At 39.8% G+C, this 12657-nt stretch overlaps 1 protein-coding gene across 2 annotated transcripts in view; it reads left to right on the top strand.

Moving 5' to 3' along the window:
- The window catches only part of ttll7 (tubulin tyrosine ligase-like family, member 7), a 77776-nt gene that overhangs the window by 3898 nt on the left and 61221 nt on the right, over window positions 1-12657 (top strand). For both annotated transcript variants that reach the window (XM_059340806.1, XM_059340807.1), the window contains exons 2-6: window positions 3621-4021; window positions 4406-4537; window positions 7198-7319; window positions 10249-10316; window positions 10574-10732. In XM_059340806.1, the coding sequence (XP_059196789.1) occupies window positions 3997-4021; window positions 4406-4537; window positions 7198-7319; window positions 10249-10316; window positions 10574-10732 (506 nt within the window). In that variant the 5' untranslated portion in view covers window positions 3621-3996. The remainder of the gene's footprint in view (window positions 1-3620; window positions 4022-4405; window positions 4538-7197; window positions 7320-10248; window positions 10317-10573; window positions 10733-12657) is intronic.

Genomic DNA, 12657 nt, shown 5'->3' with positions numbered 1-12657 from the left:
GGAAGGGTTTAACATGTGATAATGGTCTCTGAACTCAATTCAGGCCTGTGACGTCACAACAGGATTTCCTGATTGAGTCCCTCTATCAGTCAGTGATAACAGTCAATCTAATCTGGTGTCTGGTTGAAATCACCACTTCTATGATATAAACGCAAGTAAAACTAGGATATTTTGCATCAATACCACTAAGACAAATGAGCAGAACACGACAAAGCCTCTCTTTGGTGGGTCATTAATCACCTTATGAAAGACGTTATGTGAGAAATTAATTTATTATTGTAAATGTGCTTCTGTTTCAGTTTGGATGATAGCATGATTTAAAGGTTTTGGGCCGAAACTTAACACGATACATTAGCAGTTTGAAACTGAAAATATATAACAATGCACCATTAGTTAACACCATTAGTTGTTCCTACTATTGACATACATAGAAATATTTGATCACATACTTGTTTCTTTAATTATGAAGATTAATTATCCTGAAATATTGTGCAGAATGGTTCGGATTAACACCACAGCCATTGTCAGGGGATTGTGTGTATTTTTCAGAGATTACTTGCATCCAGTTTATGCCTGTGTGTTCTAGTTGTATGTGTGTGTTTGGAGGTGTTTAGTTGCATAATATGTGCCTGTCAGATCCCCCCTTGTTCCTGAGGGATTATATGACACCAAGGTCCAGGGCTCCTATAGAGAGAGCGCTTCCTGCCTCCTGTACAGGGAGCCAGTACACCACTGGGAGGTGGGGGCAGGTTGTCAACAGCACAGCTTGCCTCACTATATCACCCTGACTCTTTGTTGTTGCTCTCCCCCTCTGTGCTGATCTCATTCCAGTCTCTGTCCTCTCCAGGATCAATGTCTTGTGCTTACCACAGGCAGACCAAGAGGCTGACAGTGAAGACTAGTGAGTGATCGAGTAATACGATTGGATTTTTTCCCCATTCTAATTTGTCCAGAGGATGCTGATTGAATCAATAGGGTTGCTTTAAGTCAGTGTGTGCATATCGTCTGATGTGCATATATGTATGTGTACACAACATCTATATCTGTGTGTGTATGGCCTGTAAACATTGCTAGATAGGAAAGGGACTTTTCAGTATACTCTCACCACTAGAGGTTACTGTTGATCTCTGTATGAAATGCAGAAGAGTCACAATGAGCCAATGTACTGAAGATGTAGTCTAACTAGGGTTGCCAAGGGTCAGCAGATGTCCAGAAATAGAAGTTAAGCTTGGGCTTTTTTGCACAATTTCAGTTTTAAAAGAATACATTTTAGACACCTTATTTTGGGTGGAAATACACATGAAAAAAACCCCAATGTTAGTTCTTATGCCATGTTTTGTCTAAAAGAAAACCCATTTAATTAAATTGTAACCTGCACTGTATTCAGCAACACACTCTTATATTATACATACAATTTACAACCCTGTAAATCAGGGATGGGAAACTGGAGGCCCAGGGGCCGCATACGGCCCGCACCCTCACTTTAAGTGGCCCTCAGTACAACTACATGCATTTGAGCATGAAATCTTAAAAGTGCAGTATAAAAATGCACAAAATTACTTCTTGCAATTAATGTTGGTCTGCTGTTCTTGCACTGAAGAAAAAGAGAAATCACAGTAAGTGGTTATTTTTTATTTGCTTAAAACCTTTTGTATTCCTATTTATACTGTTATACATGCATTTGAGCATGGAATATGTGAAGTTACTGCACTGTAAACATATTTAAAATTGCAGTTTTAAGTGCACGGTCCTATATGTGGCCCTGTGGTAGTCTCGATGAAAAATTGTGGCCCCCTCCAGCATTTAAGTTGACCATCCCTGCTCTACATGCATAGTGAATTCTCACAAATACAGCTTACACTGATACTACTGCACTGTCCTAGCCAAAGAACTACATGCTTTAGTGAAGGTTTTGATTATATTACCAAAGTGATTAGATTTGATATTTTTTTTAATGATATTTCAGTTAACCAACAGATGGTAGCCTAAAGCAAAATACACAGTTTGTAACATGTTTACACCTTCTGCCAGTTTGCTAGCTAAATGTTACCATGTGGGATGTAACTTGATTAAGCATGCTAATGACAATTTAGGAGTTTTAATAAATCTATTTCCATTCATTCTTTATTGTAAAACATTACGTATATTAATCATTAATTAGTCATTTACTTTAAACCTCAAGTTTGTACACAGCTTACACTGTCAACTCAAATTTTCAAAGTACCTTTCCCCGTTAGTCAACTTGCCAACCACCTAGCTTGACAAATAGTGGATTTATTTGTAAAATTAACTGATTGTGTATATGTCTACTTATGATATAGTAAAATGTTTGTTTATATCCGAATATGACTGTTAGATAACCCTGAGATTTCCATTTGATATCTGTTATCTCCCATAAATTCTCATAAATACCCCATAAATTCCTGTTAATTCCAATGAAATGTTCCACCTGATTATTCCTGTATTTGTTCAATGTGAAGCCTAATTGGTGTACACTACCTATTACGGTAATTCAATTTTATGTAGAAACAATCGATCACAATACATATTGGACTGATATCCCACATTTTTAAGGTACATTTTTGATTGCAGCTATTTTTCCTATGCAACATTATAACATCTTGATCATGTTTTATTTTATTTTCAACCACAGGAAGAGGATAAGCATGAAACTGCCTTACATATTTGACATCATATGTTCTAACCATTCAGTCCTCAAAAGTGGGTAGCATGCACTATTGGAGCATCATAAGCAGCTGGATTCATTACAAGCATGCTGTAAATGTATGGTTTGCTAGACACAGATTCATACCCTTTGGGCAGTTTGGAGTCTCCAGTCCACCTGAACGCTGCTTTGTCTCTGTGAGGAATCTAGAGCACTTGGACACGAGAAACCAAACTGACAAAAGGAGAACATGCAAACCCTGCACAAAGAAGACAGGGACGGAAAAAAATAGTCCTCTCATGCTGTGAAGCAACAGTCCTAACCACTGAGTCAGTATGCAGCTCCAGCAAAAGATTAAATGTGACAGGGCATCACAGCAATGGTTGATTACCCCAAAAATGGTTTGAAGACACACTCTCAGACCACAGCCAAACAATAACAGAATTTGGCTGATGATGGTCTTAATTTCCCACACCACTTCATAGCCTGAAGCATCCTTTTAACAAACCACTGTAAAGATGCCATCTGTTTGAATGACGTGACCTCTCAGCCATACAATGAAACCAAGTTGGCACAAGCATCAGAAACAATGAGATTCTGCAAAACCCTTTGCTTGACAACCACATTAATATTTCACAATGGTTCCACGGAATACCAATTAGTCCAGTGGACATCATACAGCTTTAGATTATTTCATTAGTAGTACTGCAGTGTCAGACCTGCACGGAGCTCTCACTGAACTGTTCCGCTTGGTGTCAGATTGACTGATGTAGCCTGTGATAGGCCTGTGTGCTGCTGTTGCTGCTGTGCTACATCAAAAGCATGTCCGATGCACTCCAGTCCAGTGGGAACATACACACAGATCCACAGAGTGCACTGTAGTCACCCTCTGAGCAGTCAGCCTACTACTACTATTCTGCTGCTGTAAAGGATCTTTTTTTCTTCTCTTCTACAGGCATTCCTATCCATCCCTCTGTCCACCCCCTCCCTCCCTCTCTCCTCTTGGGGCTGTAAATAAGCTGGGGCTGTGTAGACCCTTGAGAGGCCCTCCCCCTCCCACTTTTCCCCACCACTTCTACCCCCCTCTAACTCCCCTGCCCACTCAGACTCTGCTGCTGCGCTTTATGTTGCTGAAAGGCACCAGGGAGATGCTCAGATGATCCATTGGGCGATCCTGAACCACATCGTCCATACAGCCCAAGACAGGGAAGACTAACTACTGCGAGTGTGAGAGAGCCCTTGGAGGGTGCTGTGAGTACCCTGTGAGGCCCGCCCTCCCGCCAAGCCTGGCAGAAAGCTTGGCTTGCCCCTTCTCTCCTCCAGCCCCTGAGATGCCCTCCCCTCCCAATGAAGGAGGTGAGTAAGAGATGTCCAACTCTCTCAGGACTGACAGGGTTATTCTGTTAGATGGTTAGTTGGCTTGCACATTCTTTTACTTACTTTACACACACACACACACACACACTGCCACCTGCTCCTTTATGTACCTGCCTGCCGTCATCAGTATTATTTTTTCCTCCATAGAGCCACACGCACAAACACAGATTATGATAAAAGAATCATGCAACTATAGAAAACTAGACGCCTAATTTATTTACACCCTAGCCCCATAAACAAACCCCACTAAATCCCCTGCAGAGGCAGGTAAAAAATATATTAACACTACTCCTGCTCTCCTCCCAGTGTGAAGCACAAGCTGTGACTGTATCTTTTGCTGTTGTATGCTGTGTCTCTCTCTAGAGGATCAAGGAGCGTCCCCCATGTACGGGCCATCTGTGGGCTCCTACCACAGCAGTGGAAAGAGGAAGGTGCGCACCAAAAAGAAGAAAGGCACAATCACCGCCAATGTAACTGGCACCAAATATGAGATTGGTATGATCACTTATTTCTAATGTTATTGAAATTCTTTTGAAATTACAGTGACTACAACAAGATTTTTAGATTGAAAACTGGTTTCAAAAAGGGAGCTAAAACTGCCATATACACGACAGAAATATCATTCTAAAAAGATATCTTTTGATCACAGAGTTCGTCTTAATACAGTAGCTATTGTTGGATAAAAAGAGGTTTTCTTTGAGATGGGTAATGAAACTCTTTCACTGGTGTACATTATCCAAGTATTGATGCTTTTTTGTATGAAAACAAGGGAGTTTGCTGAAATGGTTTAGAAGTAGTGTCAGTGGTTCTAACTTCAGTTGTTATACTAGTACAACTTTAGATTCTTTATTCAACTTTTTTCAGGTTATTACCTACATTGACATGTTGGATGCTCTATGAATACACAATAAATGAAAATATGTTTGGTAAGCCTATTTGATGTCAGATCTAGCTACATTGTGTACACTAAGCAAGCAGCAACCTTGAGGGCAGAAAAACTCACAATTGCTACAAACTATAGTGTCTTGAATGGCCACTTGAGCTCCAAAATCGTCATATACCCCCATGTTAAAATGGCCAAAATTACAGCAGAAACATTCATTCAAAACATTTGTGGTCTCTATAGATCATTTACCCGTTCATGATCAATTTACATCTTTATAGTCATCATTTAAATTATTTTAAGGTTGGACGTTCTATTTTAAGTTCTATCTGTTTCATGTAATGTTTTTGTCTGGACCCTGTGTCTGTCCATCAAAGAAACCCCATGGTATTAAAAAGGCAGTGTGTATGCGTCACATAACAGGGCGTTCAATGCACTCCATTTCCCGTAAAGTAAAGTTTTGCTACATCTTGTTGAGGCTGAACATGTCCCAGGCTTCATTTGGCCCGCCTCGGCTCACCCATGGTCCACCTCTTTACCCATTTATGGATAAGCTGTGAGTTAGGCGAAGTAAGGCACTGCCGAGATGGCGACTGCCAGAGCCACCCAGATTGAACTTCTAAATGGCTGTCCTGAAAGCTATGGTTTATGTCACAGAGACTACGTTCATGTTTTATATATTTATATTTTTAATACTAAGCCTGTATTACAAAGCCTCAGATTTCTAGCATCTGAATATCTATTTACATTTTCTGCATGAAAATTTCATAAATAAGCAGGACCAACATCTCAGGTGTCCTGCAGGTAAGATTAATGTACTGTGACACAGTGAATTGTATATTAATCTTTGAAACAGCTCTCAGTGTGGCTCAGTCAGTCCCTTTAAAACACAGCAAATCTAATCACAATGTTGTCTCAACAATAAAACAATACACTGTAGATTTTACTCCCAACAATAAAATCTAATTTGCTGTGGTGGATTGTTTGAAGGAGGCCGTTGTTATTTAATGTCTTAAATTAAACCTAATAGAGCTGCAGTCCAGCAACAGTTCACACAGAGACGGCTCGGCCTTACATACATACATAAATCTTTATTGAGGTAATTTAACTTGGCAGTGAGTTTTTTTGAGCAGGGCAAACAGAAGCATAGTAAGCACTCCTCACATGGGCAGTATATGCCAGTGTGGCAGCACAGCTCTCAGGGGTGAACTACAACCTATGAAACTAAGGAGTCAGCAGCAGCAAGTAGAAGTTGGGGGCTGCACGGATCTTGTAGGTAGATGGGAGTCTAGCTGTGAGTCAGTTTGCTTGCTGTGATGAGACCCTCACAGTGGCCATTCTGAGAGTAGTGCAGGGCTATTGTGAAGGAAAATTAACACTAAGGGCCAGATGGATGGCTCATTTTTGCTGTTACCTTTTTTGCAGCTGTCCTTTTTTTTGTTTCAGAATTGATAGTTTTTACAGGTAAAGGTTAAAGGTCAGGGAATATGGTGTTGGAAATTTGCTTTACACCCACTGAGAAGGAAATGTACACTCTGGCCCTGAGGATGTCTGTTCGGTGAGATGTGTAAGAAAGGATTGATTATGGCTTTGTACTCTAAGACCCTACTGGTAACTGTAAGCATAGTCCTGCTGTGATGTAAACCCTCTCTGTTCCAGTTAGCGAAACACTGTTAGCCTTTACCCACGTTAACAGATGGATGAAGTTACATCGGAAACACCTTTTTCCCCATTCATGTGCCATCATGCAACATTAGGCAAGCCTTCTCCAGGTTTGTGAAGGCTTTCAAGAAATTAATTAATACCTCGTTTCGTTAGGGCATATGAATTTTTCATTACTTACTGAATAATGAATAGTTGTCGGATTAATGTCCAAATGGGCTTGCCACCTATCTCTCATACTATGGGGTTTCCAGTGGGATTTGAATGCATTACAGACAATTAATTTATCTTTTTGAAAAGAGGCATTACGATTGGCTGCTCTGCAACCATTCCATGAATGGTAAATTTTGCTGTGAGCTTTTTGATCTATAATCTCCAAGACTCATTTCTCTCTTAATGTATGCAAAAACAGAAATTAAGCCGAGCAAAATGTTTGAGTGAAATATTGATCTGTAAGGTACAAATATTGATTTGTAGATTCAAGTCACGCCTTGCTCTCATTTTACATTTTAAACATTAAGTTACTTTGTGATCATGAATATAAAGTTTATTTAAATGACTGCATAGCTAATTCTATAAATGGAATACAATCTGATGTGTGTCTCCTCAGTTCGTATAGTCATCAACGAGGTGGACTACATCAAGACTCGGGACGACGATGAGACTGCCAACCTCATCTGGAATGACTCGGCCGTGCAGCACGAGAAAATAGCTGAGCTCAGGAATTATCAGGTACACTGCATGGCTACCATGTCAAGTCAGCACACTTTGTTCAGGGGCACTATAGCCGAGAGGTTAGAGAAGAGAGCTTAAGAATAAGGGTGTCAGATCTAATCGCTGCACTGAACAGGAAAAAAATTGATCTTTGGAGCAGCAGTTCTAGAAAAGATCATATGGGTTCAACTTACTTTAAAGGTAAACCAAGTGTTAAAAACAAAATAACCTACCTTTGATATATATATATATATATCACTGGTAAGGTTAGGAAGGATTTCCCCCAAGGATTCTTTAAGAGAAAAGGAGGAAGAGATTTCTCTGAAACGAAACAGTGCAGCGCACCAGAAGAAAGGGATAAAAAGGATTAAACAAACATGACAGCTACTGTAACCCTCGTGTGCTTATCTAAATTATTATCCTATAAAGAAAACTAAATCCCATCCTTCAGAAACTCCTTTGGTTAGAGATGGATAAACATGACGCGATTTTTGGAAGATTCTTTTAAACTTTAAACAATGTGATGCAGGGCCTTCTCTGAAGCTTTTAAATATTCTGCACTAAAATGTGATTATATCTGAACTGTATCAATATATTTATTTACAATTACTGTCATAACTCAAATAGTATTATTAAACAATTACAGCTTCAATGGATCATTTATTTAATTTGCTAGCATATGCAGAGCTGATATAGCATTCACTCTCCAGGTTAGGACAACAAGGTCTCACATATACTGCTGGTTAACCTCAGAACTGAGCATATGCCACATGCCCGCAAAGAGATTTGTCAAGAATTAATAAATAATAATATTAAAACTTTATTTGTATAGCACCGTTCATACAAAAAAATGTAGCAACAAGTGATAGTAATAAAGAAATTACATGCCATAAATAGACAGAATAATTCAAAAACTTGGATTGAATGCCATAGTAATTTGGAAAGATGATAAAATGGACTTGATAATAAAAGTAAAAATAGTGTGAAAAAAAGAATAAATAGAAGACATAACATAAGAAGGAAATATATATATATATATATACCCACTGAAAAATAATAAAAATGTTAAAAAATGAAATAAAGGAAATACAATATTTTATAATCAACATCCGTACATGTGAACATTTAAAAATGAATAATTAGAACTGAAACCTTACTTAAACCATTCCAAGCATTTAAAATGTTTTAATGTTTTTAATCTATGATTTATTAAAGTAACAAAACAAACAAGCAAAACTAATAAAAACTTAAACAGAATAAATAAATAATACATACATAAATTAGAAAGCAAAATAATAACATTATTGTTACCTCTATAGCAATAACATATTCACCAAATAACTTACTGCAAAGCCTCAGTTAAAATAAGAAAAATTAAAACAACAAACTGTAGAGTTTTTTCTTTACTACAGCCAATAAAAAAAACTGTGTTTGTACACCACCCTGCCTGACCAGACATTCTTTCATTATTCTCCAGTAGAAATAAAAAGGTGGGTAAAGTAAAATATAAGGGAAAAATACATTAGAGCAGATGAAAAGGAGATGGTTTATAGAGAAATGTGGGACAGATGTGACTGGGAGAAGAAGATTAGGTTTAAAGTAGTGGCAGTAATAGTAAATGTCAGAATGAAATAAAATAGAATAGAAAGAAATGAAAAAAGCGAAGATGGATGGAAGACTGAATGTGCCCATCTGCTTTTCCTCAGACCCTGGGAGGTAAGAGGGAGACAGCAAATGGTAAAAAGAAGTGGACAGAGGGAGAGGGAACAACAGAGCTTACACAGAGACAGATAAGAAGATTGACAGGTAGACTGACAAGTTGTGAGCAGCAGGGGGTGGGGGGCAGGTTTCAGATGCCCCTGGTGATGTTGACAAGACAGGCTTAAACAACAAGGGTTGCTCTGAGGTCTGTGTACTAGTCTGAAAGTGATCTTACCTCTGTTTGACCTCTCTGTCCTGCTGACTGAACTTGCTGCTGCTGCTCCCCCTCAGCTCTGAACGTTAGCCATCCATCTTCCTGAGTGCTTATTTGATTAGACTGGGCACTAATGATCGATTAAATCACAGGCTAGAAAGAGTGTGGCTTGTTAGGACAGGGGCAGAGAGAGTTCAGCTAAGTAGATTGAATATTACACATAGTGTAACAGCTTAACGTGTAGCAATGTGGCTAATGTTTTCACATACAACTGCTGATTTGCTGTCAATTGTTTTAACTTGCTCTCTTGCGCTGCTGTGGCATTTCATGAGATAATTTCTCAGTAGAAAAGTAGAAGTCCCTCAACAATTGGTTTTGATTTCCCCTCACAAGCCACGTCGTCTCGCGGCATTGGCATAATTGTGCAATCTCTTCCGAATCCCTAATTACGTCTGTCTCGTTTGGATAATAATCACGGGATCCTTTTACACTCTGCGTTCTTGTTTTTTTCCCTCTGCTTTCTCTCTCTCCCTCCTCTAATTCTTTCCTTTTTTCCGTTTAGTGATGTACTGTGAGAGTTTGCTGTCAAGTTTCAGTTCATACGAGCCTAATTAACGCCCCTGTTCAGGCTCATTTGGTCAAAGAATATAGAAAACCCAGAGTTTTCCTTTACCCCCCACCCCCCTTTCAGCGCATTCAAAGCAATTCATTCAACTGTCACTGCAGGAGCTTGCGATGCAGAACCAATTACCTTGGCCCCTCGGAGTTGAGATTGATCGTCTTTTTTTTTCTCGCCTCTTCCCTCCCCAACCTTTAAAATATAAAAAAAACATGGTAAACTAAATAAGGGTTGAGAAAGGTCTCAGCGTCACCTTTTTGTTTTGAGGCCTTAATTGGGCATAAATGTCAGAACATTGTAAGCTCACTTCAGGTTGCTGCCTTTAATGTGCTCATTTTTATGAAGGGGTGGGGGTGGAATTGAGTGGCGTAATGGCCCTAACAACATTATTATGTCTGCTTGTCCCTCTGCAGAGAATTAACCATTTCCCTGGCATGGGCGAAATCTGCCGGAAAGACTGCCTTGCAAGAAACATGTCAAAGTAAGTTTTCAAATTAGAGTCCTTTGGTTCGGTTGCAGATGTGCAAAACACAAGAGCATTTCAAAGCTCAGTGTTTAACCAGCTGGCACTCTGAAAAGTCACAACTTGGTACTTGTAACACTCCACCAGTACAAGACACTGCTGTAAGAAAAATGCAACATGCAGCTTGTAATTTAAAAAAAAGTACAAATACAAGACTCCAGTTGATTCTAAAATGTTGCTTTACTCTGACATGCAACCTTTCTTTGTTTTTCCAGAATGATCAAATGCCAGGCTCAAGAGTACAGCTTCATACCCAAAACCTGGATCTTCCCCGCCGAGTACACTCAGTTCCAGAACTATGTCAAGGAGCTACGCAGGAAACGCAAGCAGAAGACCTTTATTGTCAAGCCTGCCAACGGAGCCATGGGTCACGGGTAGGTCAGAGGCTAGCAAGTGCCCCAGAGCAATCCAACACACTGGACTGACAGAGTGAGCCAGTGCACGAAAGAAGAGGAGAGAGTGACTGAAGTAGAGGATAGAAAGCAAGATAGTCAGTGAATGAGTGAAGGAGGAAATTAGCACCAGAGCAAATAGAGGACAAGCACAACAAAACAAGGCAATAAGAGGTTTGTGGCCCTGACATGGGTGTCTATGGAAATAGCATTATGGCCAGGACCAGATTGAGTATTTGAGCTGAGAGGGTGTGGTGAATCTCATTGTTGGCCTCATTGTCCTCGATGGTCACACTATTCATAAATCAGAGGTTATCGTTGCCAGTGGAGGACACACATACACACAAACACACGGTCCCTGGCAGTTACTGTAGTTTCTTCCCTGAAGGTCTCTGCATGTGATTATTGGATTCCTTTATGAGGCACCATCAGCAGAGACCAGTCAGACTAGAAAATGGACCAAGATGGCTGCTGCAGGGGACTCTGTCTCACAATAGCATCTCTTTATCAAAAGATGAGCTGGCCGTGGTACCTGAATGCATATTTCATACTTGCTGTCCCATGGGGGGAGAGCCTGTCTCAGGTTGTGATGTCACATTTCTAGGGTTTGTTTTCTTGGAGAATCAGAATTTAAAATGTAGAGAATCAGCAAAGGCATGGTGACATGCCGTCTTTACTCTGACATTGACCAGTTTATTAGGTATTCCTTTACAATCTAAGGCCAAGTGTCCTTTTGCCCTTTTTTCTGAGCATCAGCGTCTTTTTTTCAGTTGTTCCCAACGAGGAGAGCGCTTATGTTGCCACCTAGAGAAAAAGTGCTGGACCCAGCTTCTTTTTTCAGAGCACTCTGACTATTTTTGTACGGTTGCTCAGATCGCTTTTTAGTTGAAAACCTCTGAACTTTTCAGGCGCTGGTGTCGTCACTGTTGCTCCTTTTCAGGCAACCAATCAGACCCATATAAAAGGGTCTCCATCTAACGCTAGATCTTAAAAAAGGCGATGATATTTAGGTATTGATGTCTCCGACGAATGGTGTCATGCACCCACATCCGCTTGCTCTATGGCTGTCAGATTGAGTGGTGACAAGCTCATACCATACAACAGCAGTTAAATTGGTAATATGTTGTCAAAATATTGTTGTCATAGAAACAAAACCCACGCACAGTTATTTTTTCTAGGATGAAACAGCGCCCTGCCAGCGATTTTCTGCCAGGGAGAAAAAAGCTATATGGATGCACCTCCTAAAACAATCAAATGTACTCCATTAGCACACCTATGGTGAACCTTCTGCCCCCCTCCCCAGTGTGTGTAAATAGGGATGGACAAAACATTACAAAACAAAGTTTACCAAAGTGTTGAATTGACTGCCCTCTGACACAGTGTCAACAGAATGGAAAATGATAAGCCAGAACGAGTTTAAAAGCTTCTTTGCTTTGAGAGGAGCCCGTTGAGCTCGTTCATCGAGTATGAAAGCATCCCTGGCTTTTGGAGGAGTTCCAGGTACCGCTCACTGGGAGGAGATCTGTTGATGAAAATTAGGAAGCTCCCTGGGGAAAGATACATTTGGGATTCCCTGCTCAGTCTTTTTCCATCACAAAATCACTGATTAGGATAAATGACTCAAAAAATGGATAGATGCAACAGAAGTGGCAAGCAACACAAGTATTTTAAATTATCTCTTGAATAAACCCAGTAACTGACTCTTATGATCTATGTATGAGCCAATTCAATTGACACCCAAAACAGAATTCTACTGAGCTATGATTTGACCTGTGTGGAGGTCAAGGCTGAAAAGACCAAAATAAATTGTAAATGCCAAGTGGTTCAAAGTTCAAAGTGTGGTTGCTTTTACAGATAATTCTGTTTCATAAAAATAAAAATCTGAAACTAAAAGACAGTCCAAACTG

Source organism: Centropristis striata, chromosome 9 (assembly GCF_030273125.1).
Source record: "Centropristis striata isolate RG_2023a ecotype Rhode Island chromosome 9, C.striata_1.0, whole genome shotgun sequence".
Taxonomy (NCBI): domain Eukaryota; kingdom Metazoa; phylum Chordata; class Actinopteri; order Perciformes; family Serranidae; genus Centropristis; species Centropristis striata.
This window is presented reverse-complemented; position numbering and strand designations above follow the sequence as displayed.